The sequence below is a fragment of the Erythrolamprus reginae genome, chromosome 2, assembly GCF_031021105.1.
Source record: "Erythrolamprus reginae isolate rEryReg1 chromosome 2, rEryReg1.hap1, whole genome shotgun sequence".
In the NCBI taxonomy this organism is placed as follows: domain Eukaryota; kingdom Metazoa; phylum Chordata; class Lepidosauria; order Squamata; family Dipsadidae; genus Erythrolamprus; species Erythrolamprus reginae.
Window position 1 is genome coordinate 59,409,007 of NC_091951.1, and position 12,702 is coordinate 59,421,708.

Sequence of the window (12,702 nt, forward strand, 5' to 3'; positions counted from 1 at the left end):
TTCAGATGTTTGGCAATTGTCAATGTATTTAGGATGTTGCGCTATCCTAGGTCATATGCTCACCTTTTGCAAACTTATGACAAGCATAGTCAGTGACAAGCCAGGTTCACTTAGCAACCCCTATGACTAACTTAACAGTTGCTGTGATTTGCTTAACTGTGGCAAGAAGGTTGACGCTGTTTCTGAGTGGTCTAACACATGGCAACTCCAAATCTCAACTAGCAAATGCTCTGTCCTACACATTGGGAAGAAGAATCTGAACTCCAAATACGAACTAAATACAGTAATCAAATTATCACAGATAATCCCCACTCGGTTAAAGACCTTGGTATACTAATAACAAAAGATTTAAATGCCAAAGCCCTCTGCAACAATATAGCCAAGAAGGCTTCAAGAGTTGTAAACCTAATCCTACGTAGCTTCTGCTCTGGCAATCTCACACTATTTACCAGAGCTTACAAAACTTTTGCCAGACGCACCCTCGAATACAGCTCATCTGTTTGGAACCCATATCGCATCTCAGACATTAACACCCTTGAAAATGTCCAAAGATACTTCACCAGAAGAGCCCTTCACTCCTCCACTTGAAATAGAATACCCTATGAGACTAGACTTTCAATCCTGGGCATAGAAAGTTTAGAACTAAGATGCCTTAAACAAGATCTAAGTATTGCCCACAAGATCATATGCTGCAACGTCCTGCCTGTCGGCGACTACTTCAGCTTCAGCTTCAACCACAACAACACAAGAGCACACAACAGATTTAAACTTAATATTAACTGCTCCAAACATGACTGTAAATAATATGACTTCAGTAACCGAGTTGTCGAAGCGTGGAACTCATTACCGGACTCCATAGTGTCATCCCCAAACCCCCAACACTTTACCCTTAGATTATCTACGGTTGACCTATCCAGATTCCTAAGAGGTCAGTAAGGGGCAAGTACAAGTGCACTAGAGTGCCTTCCGTCCCCTGTCCTATTGCTCTCCTATATCTCCTATACCTTTATTCTATTCCTATATCTCTTCTTCTATTCTTTCATTGATATGTTCTATTACTATATCTTCTTTTCTATTCTTTCTTAGATATATTTTACTATGAGTATCTCCTCTATAACCTTCATCATGTATTTTACTATGTGTATATAGATATATACCCACTAAAACCCTCATTGTGTATTGGACAAAATAAATAAATAAAATAAATAAATTAGAATGCAGTAAAATAAAATGGGACAAAACTGGCTTAACAATGCTCTTGCTTAGTACAGTCAAACCTCGTCTTACGAATCTAATTGGTTCCAGGGGGAGGTTTGTAAGACGAAAGGTTCGTAAAACGAAACATTGTTTCCCATAGGAAACAATGTAAAGTCAATTAATCCATGCAACCCAAAAAAAACCTCCGCAAAAAAACCGCTGCCGCCCGGCTGTCACCTTGTTTTAAAAGGTGACAGCCGGGCGGCAGGGCTTCCTAGCACCCCCCCAACCCCGAACCCGGAAGTTCGGCAAAAGTTCGGGGTTGGGGGGTGCTGGGAAGGCCCCCAGCGCGGCTGTGACCTTTTAAAGCAGCCATGCGGCTTCCCAGCTGTCTCCCAAAGCCGAACGCGGAAGTTCGGGTTTGGCGTTCGGCTTCGGGAGACAGCTGGGAAGCGGCGCGGCTGTTTTAAAAGGTCACAGCCGGGCGGCGGGGCTTCCCAGCAGCCTCCCGAACGCCGGTTCGTAACTCGAAAAAAGTTCGTAAGAAGAGACAAAATTTTTCTGAACCCCAGGTTCGGTTCGGGAGGTTCCTGGGAAGCCCCCCAGCCCGGCTGTGACCTTTTAAAACAGCCACGCGGCTTCCTAGCTGTCTCCCGAAGCCGAACGCCAAAGCCGAACTTCTGCGTTTGGCGTTCGGAGACAGCTGGGAAGCGGCGCGGCTGTTTTAAAAGGTCACAGCCAGGCTGGGGGGCTTCCCAGGAACCTCCCGAACCGAACCCGGGGTTCAGAAAAAAATTGTCTCTTCTTACGAACTTTTTTCGAGTTACGAACCGGCGTTCGGGAGGCTGCTGGGAAGCCCCGCCGCCCGGCTGTCACCTTTTAAAACAGCCGCACGGCTTCCCAGCTGTCTCCGAACGCTGGTTTGTAACTCGAAAAAAGTTCGTAAGAAGAGGCAAAATTTTTCTGAACCCCGGGTTCGTATCACGAGTTGTTCGTAAAACGAGGGGTTCGTATCTCGAGGTACCACTGTAATGGAAATCTTGGACTCAATTGTTGTAAATTGAGGAGAACCTATAAGGCAGGGGTGTCAAACTCAAGGCCCATGACTGGATGCGCCCCATGGAGTGCTCAGATCCGACTGCGGAGCTGGCCCGGAAATATCAAAGGACCAGTCCGCAGTGCCTCTGGTGGCTAAAAGAGGCTGCATGTCGCCCCAATGTGCCTCTATATAGTTCACATTTTTTCTGTGGTCACATTTCTTCCTTTCTGGTCTGCTCCTTTATTTGAACTCTGTTTCAAAATTTCACCCCGCTTATTCACAAAGTTTACTCATTCATAAAATTTAATTCTAGTGGTAGGGGTGTGATTTTGAACTATTCATATGTTATTTGAAGGGGGGGAAATATATGCCTAGATGAGCAAACCTTTTGAAATACATGTATCAATGATGACAGGATGAACCTGTGGACCTATTTCTTGATGTCATCGGATGGATGTTCTCATTTGCTAAAAACAAGGATTTTTGTAGTTGGAAGTGGATGTTACAGGGATACAAGTGAAAAGTCCTTTGCTGAGTGGACAACAGGACTCATCCCATTATTGCAATTGGATGTTAAGGCCATAATTACACAATAGAGTCAAAAGAAATGATTTGTCAGAAAAATGCATTTGGATGTCTATGTTCGCTGTGATATTACTGTGTTTTTCAGAGTATAAGATGCACCTCCCCACCAAAGAGGCTGAAAATTTGGGTTTGCCTTATACTCTGAATGTAGTTTTTACTAAGTCTCCTACAGTACTCTGCCAGATGAAAATGGGCTTAAAATGGGACAAAAGCAGCCAGCTGAGTTCTGCAGAGGGTCATGGAGGGTGAAAATAAGGTGCAGAGGTTAGGTTAGGTTTATTGGATTTATATGCCGCCCCTCTCCGCAAACTCGGGGCGGCTCACAACAATAATAAAAAACAGTACAGTACATAATACCAAATCCATTTTGGGAAAATAAGGTGCAGAGGGTCCATGCCCCATTTTGGGAAGCAGGCTGTTGTAGGAGGCATGTTGTCCCCCTTCTCCCGAGGAGGAGAACTACACTGCTGATCTGGCCCTTGAATAAATCCAGTTTGACACCTCTGCTGTAAGGGGTCCATCAATAATAATAATATTAATAATAATAACAACAACAACAACAACAACTACAACAGAGTTGGAAGGGATCTTGGAGATCCTGTAGCCCAGCCCCCTGCTTGGGCAGAAGAACCTACATTCCTTCAGACAGATGGTTATCCAACATCTTAAAAACTTCCAGTGTTGGAGCATTCACAACTTCTGGAGGCAAGCCGTTCCACTGATCAATTGTTCTGTCAGGAAATTTCTCCTTAGTTCTAAGTTGCATCTCTCCTTATTTAGTTTCATAGAAACATAGAAGACTGATGGCAGAAAAAGATCTCATGGTCCATCTAGTCTGCCCTTATACTATTTCCTGTATTTTATCTTACAATGGATATATGTTTATCCCAGGCATGTTTAAATTCAGTTACTGTGGATTTACCAACCACGTCTGCTGGAAGTTTGTTCCAAGGATCTACTACTCTTTCAGTGAAATAATATTTTCTCACGTTGCTTTTGATCTTTCCCCCAACTAACTTCAGATTGTGTCCCCTTGTTCTTGTGTTCACTTTCCTATTAAAAACACTTCCCTCCTGGACCTTATTTAACCCTTTAACATATTTAAATGTTTCGATCATGTTCCCCCTTTTCCTTCTGTCCTCCAGACTATACAGATTGAGTTCATTAAGTCTTTCCATCCATTGCTTCTTGTCCTACCCTCAGGGAGCTTCACTCCCTCTTCTTTGTGGCAACCCCTGAGATATTGGAATATTGCTATCAAGTCACTCATAGTCCTTCTTTTCTTTAAACTAGACATACCCAGTTCCTGAACTGCACCCATTTCATATGTTTTAGCCTCCAATCCCCTAATCATCTTTGTTGCTCTTCTCTGCACTCTTTCTAGAGTCTCAATGTCCTTTTTACATCGTGGTGACCAAAACTGAATGCAATATTCTAAATGACACGCATCCTTTATTATTCCTATAAATAATAAACTACCCCAAAGCTGTTGTTTAGCTTCTTGCAAGGCAGAACTGTTGCCCTCCAGCCCTTCGGTGATGTACTTTTTTAAAATTCTGATCTGCATTGACTTGTTTTCTTCACCTGAAGGCTCAGGGCCTGTTTCCTTTGTAAGGTCTGGATACTGTTTCTGTAATGCAAAATATATCCTTTATTTATTGTTAGCGGTTGTCGTTCTTGCCACTGGGTTGTATCTTTGGTTTGAATCTTTTCCTTATGGAGAGTCACTTCCCCTGTTAGTTCATCTCATCAGTTGAAGCATGTCCAACTCTCTTAACTTTTTCTTTAAGCAACACTTTAAAGTTTCAGTCATATGCCGGGTTGTTCTCAAGGAGAACTGCAAGCACGTCTTATATACTTGAAATGTACTACAAGTAGTCATTGGCTTACAACCGTCCATTTAGCGACTATTCAATGTTACAATGCCACTAAAAAGGTGACTTGTGACCAGTTTTCACATATATGACTGTTGCAGCATCCTCATATCATTAAAATTCAAGTGCTTGGCAACTGGCATGTATTTTTGACTGTTTATTGTTCCAGGTTTGTTCTGTCGGGCTCTCTGGTAGAATCCTCCCAAAAATTCACAGGTACAAATTTCAGACACACACACGTTTGAAAATTCAAAACAATGTTCTTTATAATGCAAATTCACTTAAACTAAGCCCTCTTTTGGTATAGCAAAGAGCACTCATCTCCAAACAAACTGGTAATTTATACAAGTCCCTTATCAGTCCTGTGATACTTAGCTTGCAGCTGTGAGGCAATTCAAAGTCCTTCTTTCACAAAGTGAAACACACTTTGCTATGGTTTAGTTTCAAAGCAGGGAAAAATCAGCACACAAAAAGTCAAAGTCAGTAAAGCAGTCATGAAACACAACAAACGATCAGATAATCCTCCACAATGGCCAAACCCACAGGCTGCTATTTATACCAGCCTCACTAATTACCACAGCCCCACCCAACCACAGGTGGCCTCATTTTCTTTGATAATAATCTCTCAGTTGTTGTTGCCTATGCATCGCTCTCCGCATGCGTGGCTGTATCATTAACTCTTGTTCTGAATCCAAGGAGGAGCTAGATAATTGATCTCCTTCTGAGCTGTCTGCCACACTCTCCTCCTCCCTGTCACTCGTGTCTTCTTGGTCAGAGGAGCCTTCATCAGCAGATTCCACCGGGGGCAAAACAGGCCTGCAGCATGTGGATGTCTCCCCCACATCCACAGTCCTTGGGGCAGGAGCTGGGCCAGAGCTAACCACAACAAGGGTCATGTGATCACTATTTTGTAATCCCCTCAGCTGGCTTCTGGCAAGCAAAGTCAATAGGAGAAGGCAGATTCATTTAACAACGGTTCACTTAAAAACTGCAGTGATTCTTTTAACAACTGTGGCAAAAATAGTCATAAAATCAGGCAAAACTCTGAACTGCTTAGCAGTGGAAATTATGGGTTCAGTTGTGGTTGTAAGCTGAGGACTACCTGTAAGTACAAAGTTCTTGCCCATTCATAGTCTGTTGTATTTCTTTTTGACCACTAGAAGAATTTTATCTTGATTATTTTTCAAGATTAGCCAGGTATAACGATCCTCTTCCCATTTGTTATCCTTGTAGACCCTGTTCTTCTTATTTGTTTTTCTTGTTCATTCATTCATTGAGCTTCTTCCATTAAGAACATAAGAAGAGCCATGCTGAATCAGGCCAAAGCCCATCGAGTCCAGCATTCTGTGTCACATAGTGACCCTATCCTCTCCTTTCCCCGTAAGAAGCATTCACTTACATCATCCATGCAGAACAGTAATCTGTTTTTAGGATGCACACCCTCTGCAGATGGCAGGAAATAACTTTTTCACCCTCATAGCTGAGTTCAGAATTCCCCAGAAAACATTTTTCCTGTGGTCAGATTTCTTCCTTTCTCCTTTATTTGAACTCTGTTTCAAAATTTCACTCCGCTTATTCACAAAGTTCACTCATTCATAAAATTTAATTCTAGTGGTAGGGGGGGTGAGATTTTGAACTATTCATATGTTATTTGAAGGGGGAAAAATACATGCCTAGATGAGCAAACCTTTTGAAATACATGTATAAATGATGACAGGATGAACCTGTGGACCTATTTCTTGATGTCATCTGGTGGATGTTCTCATTTGCTAAAAACAAAGATTTTTGTAGTTCGAAGTAGATGTTACAGGGATACAAGTGAAAAGTCCTATGCCAAGTGGACAACAGGACTCATCCCGTTATTGCAATTGCATCTTAAGGATAAAAAGGAATGATTTGTCACAAAAATAAGTTTGGATGTTTATGTTAGCTGTGATATTACTGTTTTTTTCAGAGTATAAGATGCACCTTTCACACACACACCCAAAGAGGCTGAAAATTTGGGTTTGCCTTATACTCTGAGTGTAGCTTTTACTAAGCTTTTTCTCAGCCTAGCAAAGGAGTGAAGCGATCTTCCCTTTGTTGCTAGCTAAGTGAATTCCCCTTTGCCTGTTTTTTTCACTGCTGCTCCCTCTGACAATCAGATGGGATTCTGGGTTTAGAAGCCTTTTTTCCAGCCCCAAGCAGTGTTCCCTCTATTTTTTTTTTTTGGGGGGGGGGCAAAAAGTATAGTGTCTGAGCGGCAGTTCCTTCGGGACTGGGTGGCACAGAAATAATAAACAAACAAACAAACAAACAAAAAACCCACCCTGTTTTGCCTCAGAGAATTTCAAAATAAAATACTGTACTGTGTGTCTATAACAGTGAGCTCATAATAGGGGAACTCTATCAATATCAAAATGCCACTTAAATAGTTGAGCTAGTTTCAAACTAGATTTTGATTTTCTTTCTCTCTTCCTTACTCCCATTCTTTTTCTTTCTCTTTTCCTTCCTCTCTTTTTTCTATCTGTTTCTCTCTCTTCCTCTCTTCCTCTCTCTCTCCTTCCCTCTCACTCTTTCCCTCTCGGCTTCTGGGCAGGTTTGGAAAACTCTGAGTTGATGATGATTTTTAAGTGAGCGATTGCTTACTGCTCAGCTTAGAGGCAACTATGGCCCCAAGTGAACCGATCCTAACCAGTGAACCGATCTCCCATGATTTGCTAGCAAGCGATCTTTTCAGCCCTAACAAGGTGTTAATGAGTGAAGCGATCTGCTGTGCTTTGCTAGTGGAGGTATCTTTCCTTAGCCTGTTTTTCTCATTATTTCTCTCTCTGAAGAGAGCGAGAAGTGAAGTGTTTTAGAAACTGTTTTTTATGCCCAACCAGGGTATAAAAAGCACGCAAGCATGCTCAAAACCAGGAAACTAATGTTCTGAAACTGACCAGACTAGCCAGATGAATGCCTGATAGGCAGATTATTTTTTCCCTATTTTCCTCCCCCAAAACTAAGGTGCGTTTTATACTCCGCTGCGTCTTATAGTCCAAAAATATGGTAATATCCAGTAATATCTGCAGTTGTAAGTATTTTAATATCACAAGCCCATTTAACAACTCATTGACAATGACAGGTCATGATTACCATATGGCATGAGCCAGTGGTCCTCAAAGTGATTGACTTCAATTTGCCGTCAATTAATCTTTTAGCACTGACTTAATCAATACAAGAGAATATTTATCGCTCAGAGTTGAACTATGGTGTCCTTAGTGTTCTCTGATGAGTTGTCATTTTTTTCATTTCATCACCCAACTAGGTAATTTCTTCATTGTTAGAAGGGAGTGTCAGAAATAAATTCATTTCTGAAGGTAATATCACAATGCAAGTAAATGGTTTGTAACCATGGGAGTGGCCTGATGTAAGCTATAATCAGCATGTAATCATGGGCCTGCTAATTGTGCTGCAACCTGATTGGCTGTATCCTATATAAGGAGGAACACCCTTTCATGGGTGTGGTTTGTTACAGAGTGATTTGTTACAGAGAGTGGTTTGTTATAGTAGGGAGTTTGTAGTTTAGTGGCTAGTGCTTAGTGGTTGCAGTGGTGGATATTATAAGAGTTATATGAAAGTATTGTATAATAGTTTATTTAGAGAAGCAGTTTGATAAAAGAGAAGTAAATATATTTTTACAAGAAAGCCTGCTGCTGTGTTTCATTGAAGACTTCAAGTAGGTATAGTGGTTAACTATGGCTACTTGGTGAGTTAACTTCCGTGTGCGCAAAACTCTCTCTGCCCAACAGGGAGTAGGGTTTGCTCTCTGTTTATATATGTGACTTAACCTGTCAATGCTGATGCAGGAGTTATTTTCTTCTTGGTAATTACATGATTAGGCTGTTGTTTACTGTTATCTTGATTATCTGAGATGATAATTTCTTGATTGGGGTATTGCTTACTACTTGATTGATAATCCCTGTTTAACTGGATATTGATGGCTGGCAAGGAAGTGTTTTGGTCTTTCCCTTTCTTTTTTAACTTTTTGATTGTTTCTTTTAAATGGCACGAGCATTTATAACAGTTATATGGTATTATGGTTATATGATTTTCTAAATAATAAATATTTAATATAATAAAATATTTCAATAATATTTTTAAAAATGTAAATAATAAATATTTAATATAATTTTACACTAAAATATAGTAAATGATTATATAATATTTTATAATAAACAACATCAAGGAACTATCAATTCAGATAAACAAAGAGTAAACAAGGATTTACCAAAAATAAAATGCCAATCCCAATAACACTGATAAGGCAAGTCATGAATATAGGGACCTTTTTACCATTGAAGTTGTTATCTAGATGGGTAATGAAATGTTTACAAGAAAACAGCCAAGCTTGTTAACATTTAATCCTTTCCAGCTTTCTTTATCTTCTGTTAACTTAAGTTGCTGTCCAAACATTATTGCTCAGTTATAAGTTCCTGGATCAAGAAAATGGATTAGCAATACTAGCTGTTAGTACTTCTAATGTTACAATCTCGTTGAGTGCACAGCCATCTCAAAAAGGTGATCGCTATCCTCTCTTGGTGATTATGTCTGTCCATCGTGGTCGAAGAGAACCTTGACATCTAATGGGTTGTGGGCTGTATGTGATGTGTCCGCAGGTGGCTGGTAAAGCCTATACGGGCACAAGATGTTCTGCCACATGTTGGGCAGGCATGTGTGGGCACCATTGTAGCAGCATTTGCAGCTCTGGCTTTGGTCCTTCTGCATAGATACACATTGAAGTATCAAGTTTTCTTTCTTCAGGTTCTCATCCAAGAGTGAAGAGATGGTATTAAAGTAGAGGGCATAATTAACAATTACATAAAGGAAAACTTGCTTAAATTATTCTCATATGCATCCTATCCACACTTTTCAGAATTTATTTATTTATTTATTTATTAATTGGACTTCTATGACTTAATCCATTAGGCAAACCTGATCTTTGTACCCATAAAATATTTTGTGTCAATTGACATATTCCTTTGCTTTGGGTGCTTCGGGAGAAGTTGATGGAAGATGAAGACCAAAAACATTTGCTTTTTGTCAACAACTTGATTTGTTGGACAATTTAAGTTGAAAGGAAAAATACCATTCAGTCCTTATCACAACTAGTGTTATCATAAAAGGGCAATAAATTTGAAATAGCAAAAACTCTGGAAGGAGGCCACCTGAGAAGGTAGAATGCATTTTCTCTCATTGCTGCTTATCTTAGAGGAGCAGCAAGTTGGATGGCTGGTATAAAGTAACAAATAAAAGAAACCACAGGAGACTAGCTTGGGGTTCCCAGAGATGATTAGATTGCACAGCCCACAATAGAAGAAGTTTGTAATGAATATCTTCTAATAAAATCTTAGCTTTAAGTAAACATTATTTAAATAGAAATTAATCTCTCTTTTTTTTCATTTAATGATTCCAGCTGTTTGACCTGCGGTTAATACTTGCTCAGACATAACACCTTAAAAATAAACAGAACCACCCGAATGCTTATTAAATATTGAATTAAGATATCAGATTATGTTTTTAAATATATATAGTTTAGTTGGTAAGTGCAGGTATCCATAAAGCCTTTCCCAGAAATATTGGAACACTGCCGATATGTATCTAGAAAACTAAAGAATAACAACCACTCTGTGACTTGTTGAATAAAATTCCTGTACATTTCAACGGAACATTCGGTAGAAATTATTCTCTGGAAAAGCAGAGTTTACAATTATGGTGAAGACCAAGGAACCAAAATTAGACCAGTTTATTGGAACCTCACTGGATAAGGAGAGGAGGTTAGATATGCTCCACATGGTTACTTCTTGCAAAGAGACCACAGGACAGTGATTTTCCATGGATTTAAGCATTGGGAGATCACACCATCAGCCATTTTGATTGCAATCATGATGGAGCTTTTTAAAGGACACTACATTTGAAAATCTTACTTTTTAATCACATTAGTAACTTGCCTATTAACCATCTTAAAATTATTAGAGACCTATCTCATAATCCTTGGCAATGTTCCAATATCTCAGGGGCCACCACATACAAGAGGGAGTGAAGTTATTCTCCAAAGCCCCTGAAGGTAGAACAAAAAGCAATGGGTGGAAACTAATCAATGAGAGAAGCAATTTAGAACTAAGGAAAAATTTCCTGATAGTTAGAACAATTAATCAGTGGAACAGCTTGCCTCCAGAAGTTGTTAAATGCTCCAACACTGGAAATTTTTAAGAAAATGTTGTTTGAAGTGGTGTAGGGGTCCCCTGCCTAAGCAGGATATTGGACTAGAAGACCTCCAAGGTCCCTTCCAACTCTGTTATTCTATTCTATTCTATTCTATTCTACTCTACTCTTTGGAAAGACTACTTTGAAAAGTCTTTATCAGGGGAGCTGAAGAAGTCAAAGAATCTGAAACAGCAAAAAACCTGAAGATTTGGATATCATGAATATATAAATGGATTAAGTATCCAAATAAATTTGGAATACTGATTAGAATAAGATTTTAGAAATAACTATAAACCATTTCCCATGGGAAACAAATTTATTTTGGTTTTTCTGGCTATTTCAAGTCAATATAAAATATAAGTTTTGTCCTTTGATCACCATCCTTCCAAATTATTTGGAATTTGAGTAAAGAAAGAAAAACACCATTGGTGCCATTATGTCATAATTATTCCATGCTGTTGTGTGCTATTGTATTTTCCTATGGAAATGTTTAAATTATTGTTTCTGGCATCTGAGAACTTAAAGCTATTACCCAGAGATAAGAAGTTAGGAAATCTCAGGGTTGCTTTTTCACCCTTTTGAGAAGAAAAATGTCTTTGGGCTTCTTTAGGCTTTGGGGGGGGGGGAAATTAGTATACAGTGGTACCTCGTGATACGAACCCCTCGTGATATGAACCCCTCGTGATACGAACCCGGGGTTCAAAATTTTTTGCCTCTTCTTACGAACTTTTTTCAGCTTACGAACCCACCGCAGATTGAAAAATGGTGCTCCGCTGGGTGCCGCCACCCGGCTGTCACCTTTTAAAACAGCCGGGGGGCTTCTCGGCGTTCTCCTGAACCCGAACTTTTCAGGTTTGGGTTTGGGAAGCCGCCGAGAAGCGCCGCCGCCCGGCTGTCACCTTCTGAAACACGTTTCGGCCTCCACGAAGGATGTCTTCATGACGTCAAAGCTCCGCCCATGGAATTCCCTATTGGGAATCCCCACCTCCTTTCCGCCCTCCAGATCGGCCGAAACCCCCGCCGCCGATTGCAAAAACGGTGCTCCATCGGGCGGCACCGCCCGGCTGTAACATTCTGAAACAGCGGGGCACTTCTCGGCGGCCTCCGGAAGCTGAACCCGAACTTTCGGGTTTGGCGTTCGGGAGAACGCCGAGAAGCCCCCCAGCTGTTTCAGAAGGTGACAGCCGGGGAGCGGCGCTTCTCGGCGGCCGACTGAACCCAAAAAGTTCGGGTTCAGGAGAACGCTGAGAAGCTCCCCAGCTGTTTTAAAAGGTGACAGCTGGGCGGCGGCGCCCAGCAGCGCGCCATTTTGCGATTTTTTCCCCCTTTGCACACATTAATCGCTTTTACATTGTTTCCTATGGGAAACAACGTTTCATCTTACGAACTTTTCGCCTTACGAACCTATTTCCAGAACCAATTAAGTTCGTAAGACGAGGTATTACTGTAATCTGTAGTTCATCCCTAATGGCAGTCAGGCAATACAAAAGTTGTAAAAAATAAGGAGCGAGCCAGTTGTATATGTCCTAATAAAGTTCTTTGTGCCCTGGAGAAAATATGATTCTCCTCCTTCAAGGTGGTTCTTCACACTGAATATTCTGCATGCATGTTTTAACTCCAGAAGAAGATCTAAAGTAGCAAGTAATAACACGGATTTGCCTTTGAATGCTCCTTGGCTTTGAATTGACTTTCTATGCCCAGATATTCCTTTAGGGCTGTATAATTAAAGTATTCTTCAATTTGATCTTTTTACTGACTAAAAATATTTTAACTGCTAAA

At 40.5% G+C, this 12,702-nt stretch overlaps 1 protein-coding gene across 11 annotated transcripts in view; it reads left to right on the forward strand.

Annotated features, from left to right (window-relative positions):
• Window positions 1-12,702, forward strand: part of MITF (melanocyte inducing transcription factor) — a 217,959-nt gene that overhangs the window by 92,731 nt on the left and 112,526 nt on the right. For 3 of the 11 annotated variants that reach the window (XM_070738206.1, XM_070738200.1, XM_070738208.1), the window contains exon 1: window positions 8,181-8,425. The exons of 4 other annotated variants lie outside the window; for them this stretch is intronic. In XM_070738206.1, the coding sequence (XP_070594307.1) occupies window positions 8,415-8,425 (11 nt within the window). In that variant the 5' untranslated portion in view covers window positions 8,181-8,414. Of the gene's footprint in view, window positions 1-8,180; window positions 8,426-12,702 lie in introns of those variants that run through there. 4 more of the 11 variants (XM_070738203.1, XM_070738202.1, XM_070738209.1 and 1 more) reach the window with 2 other exon arrangements.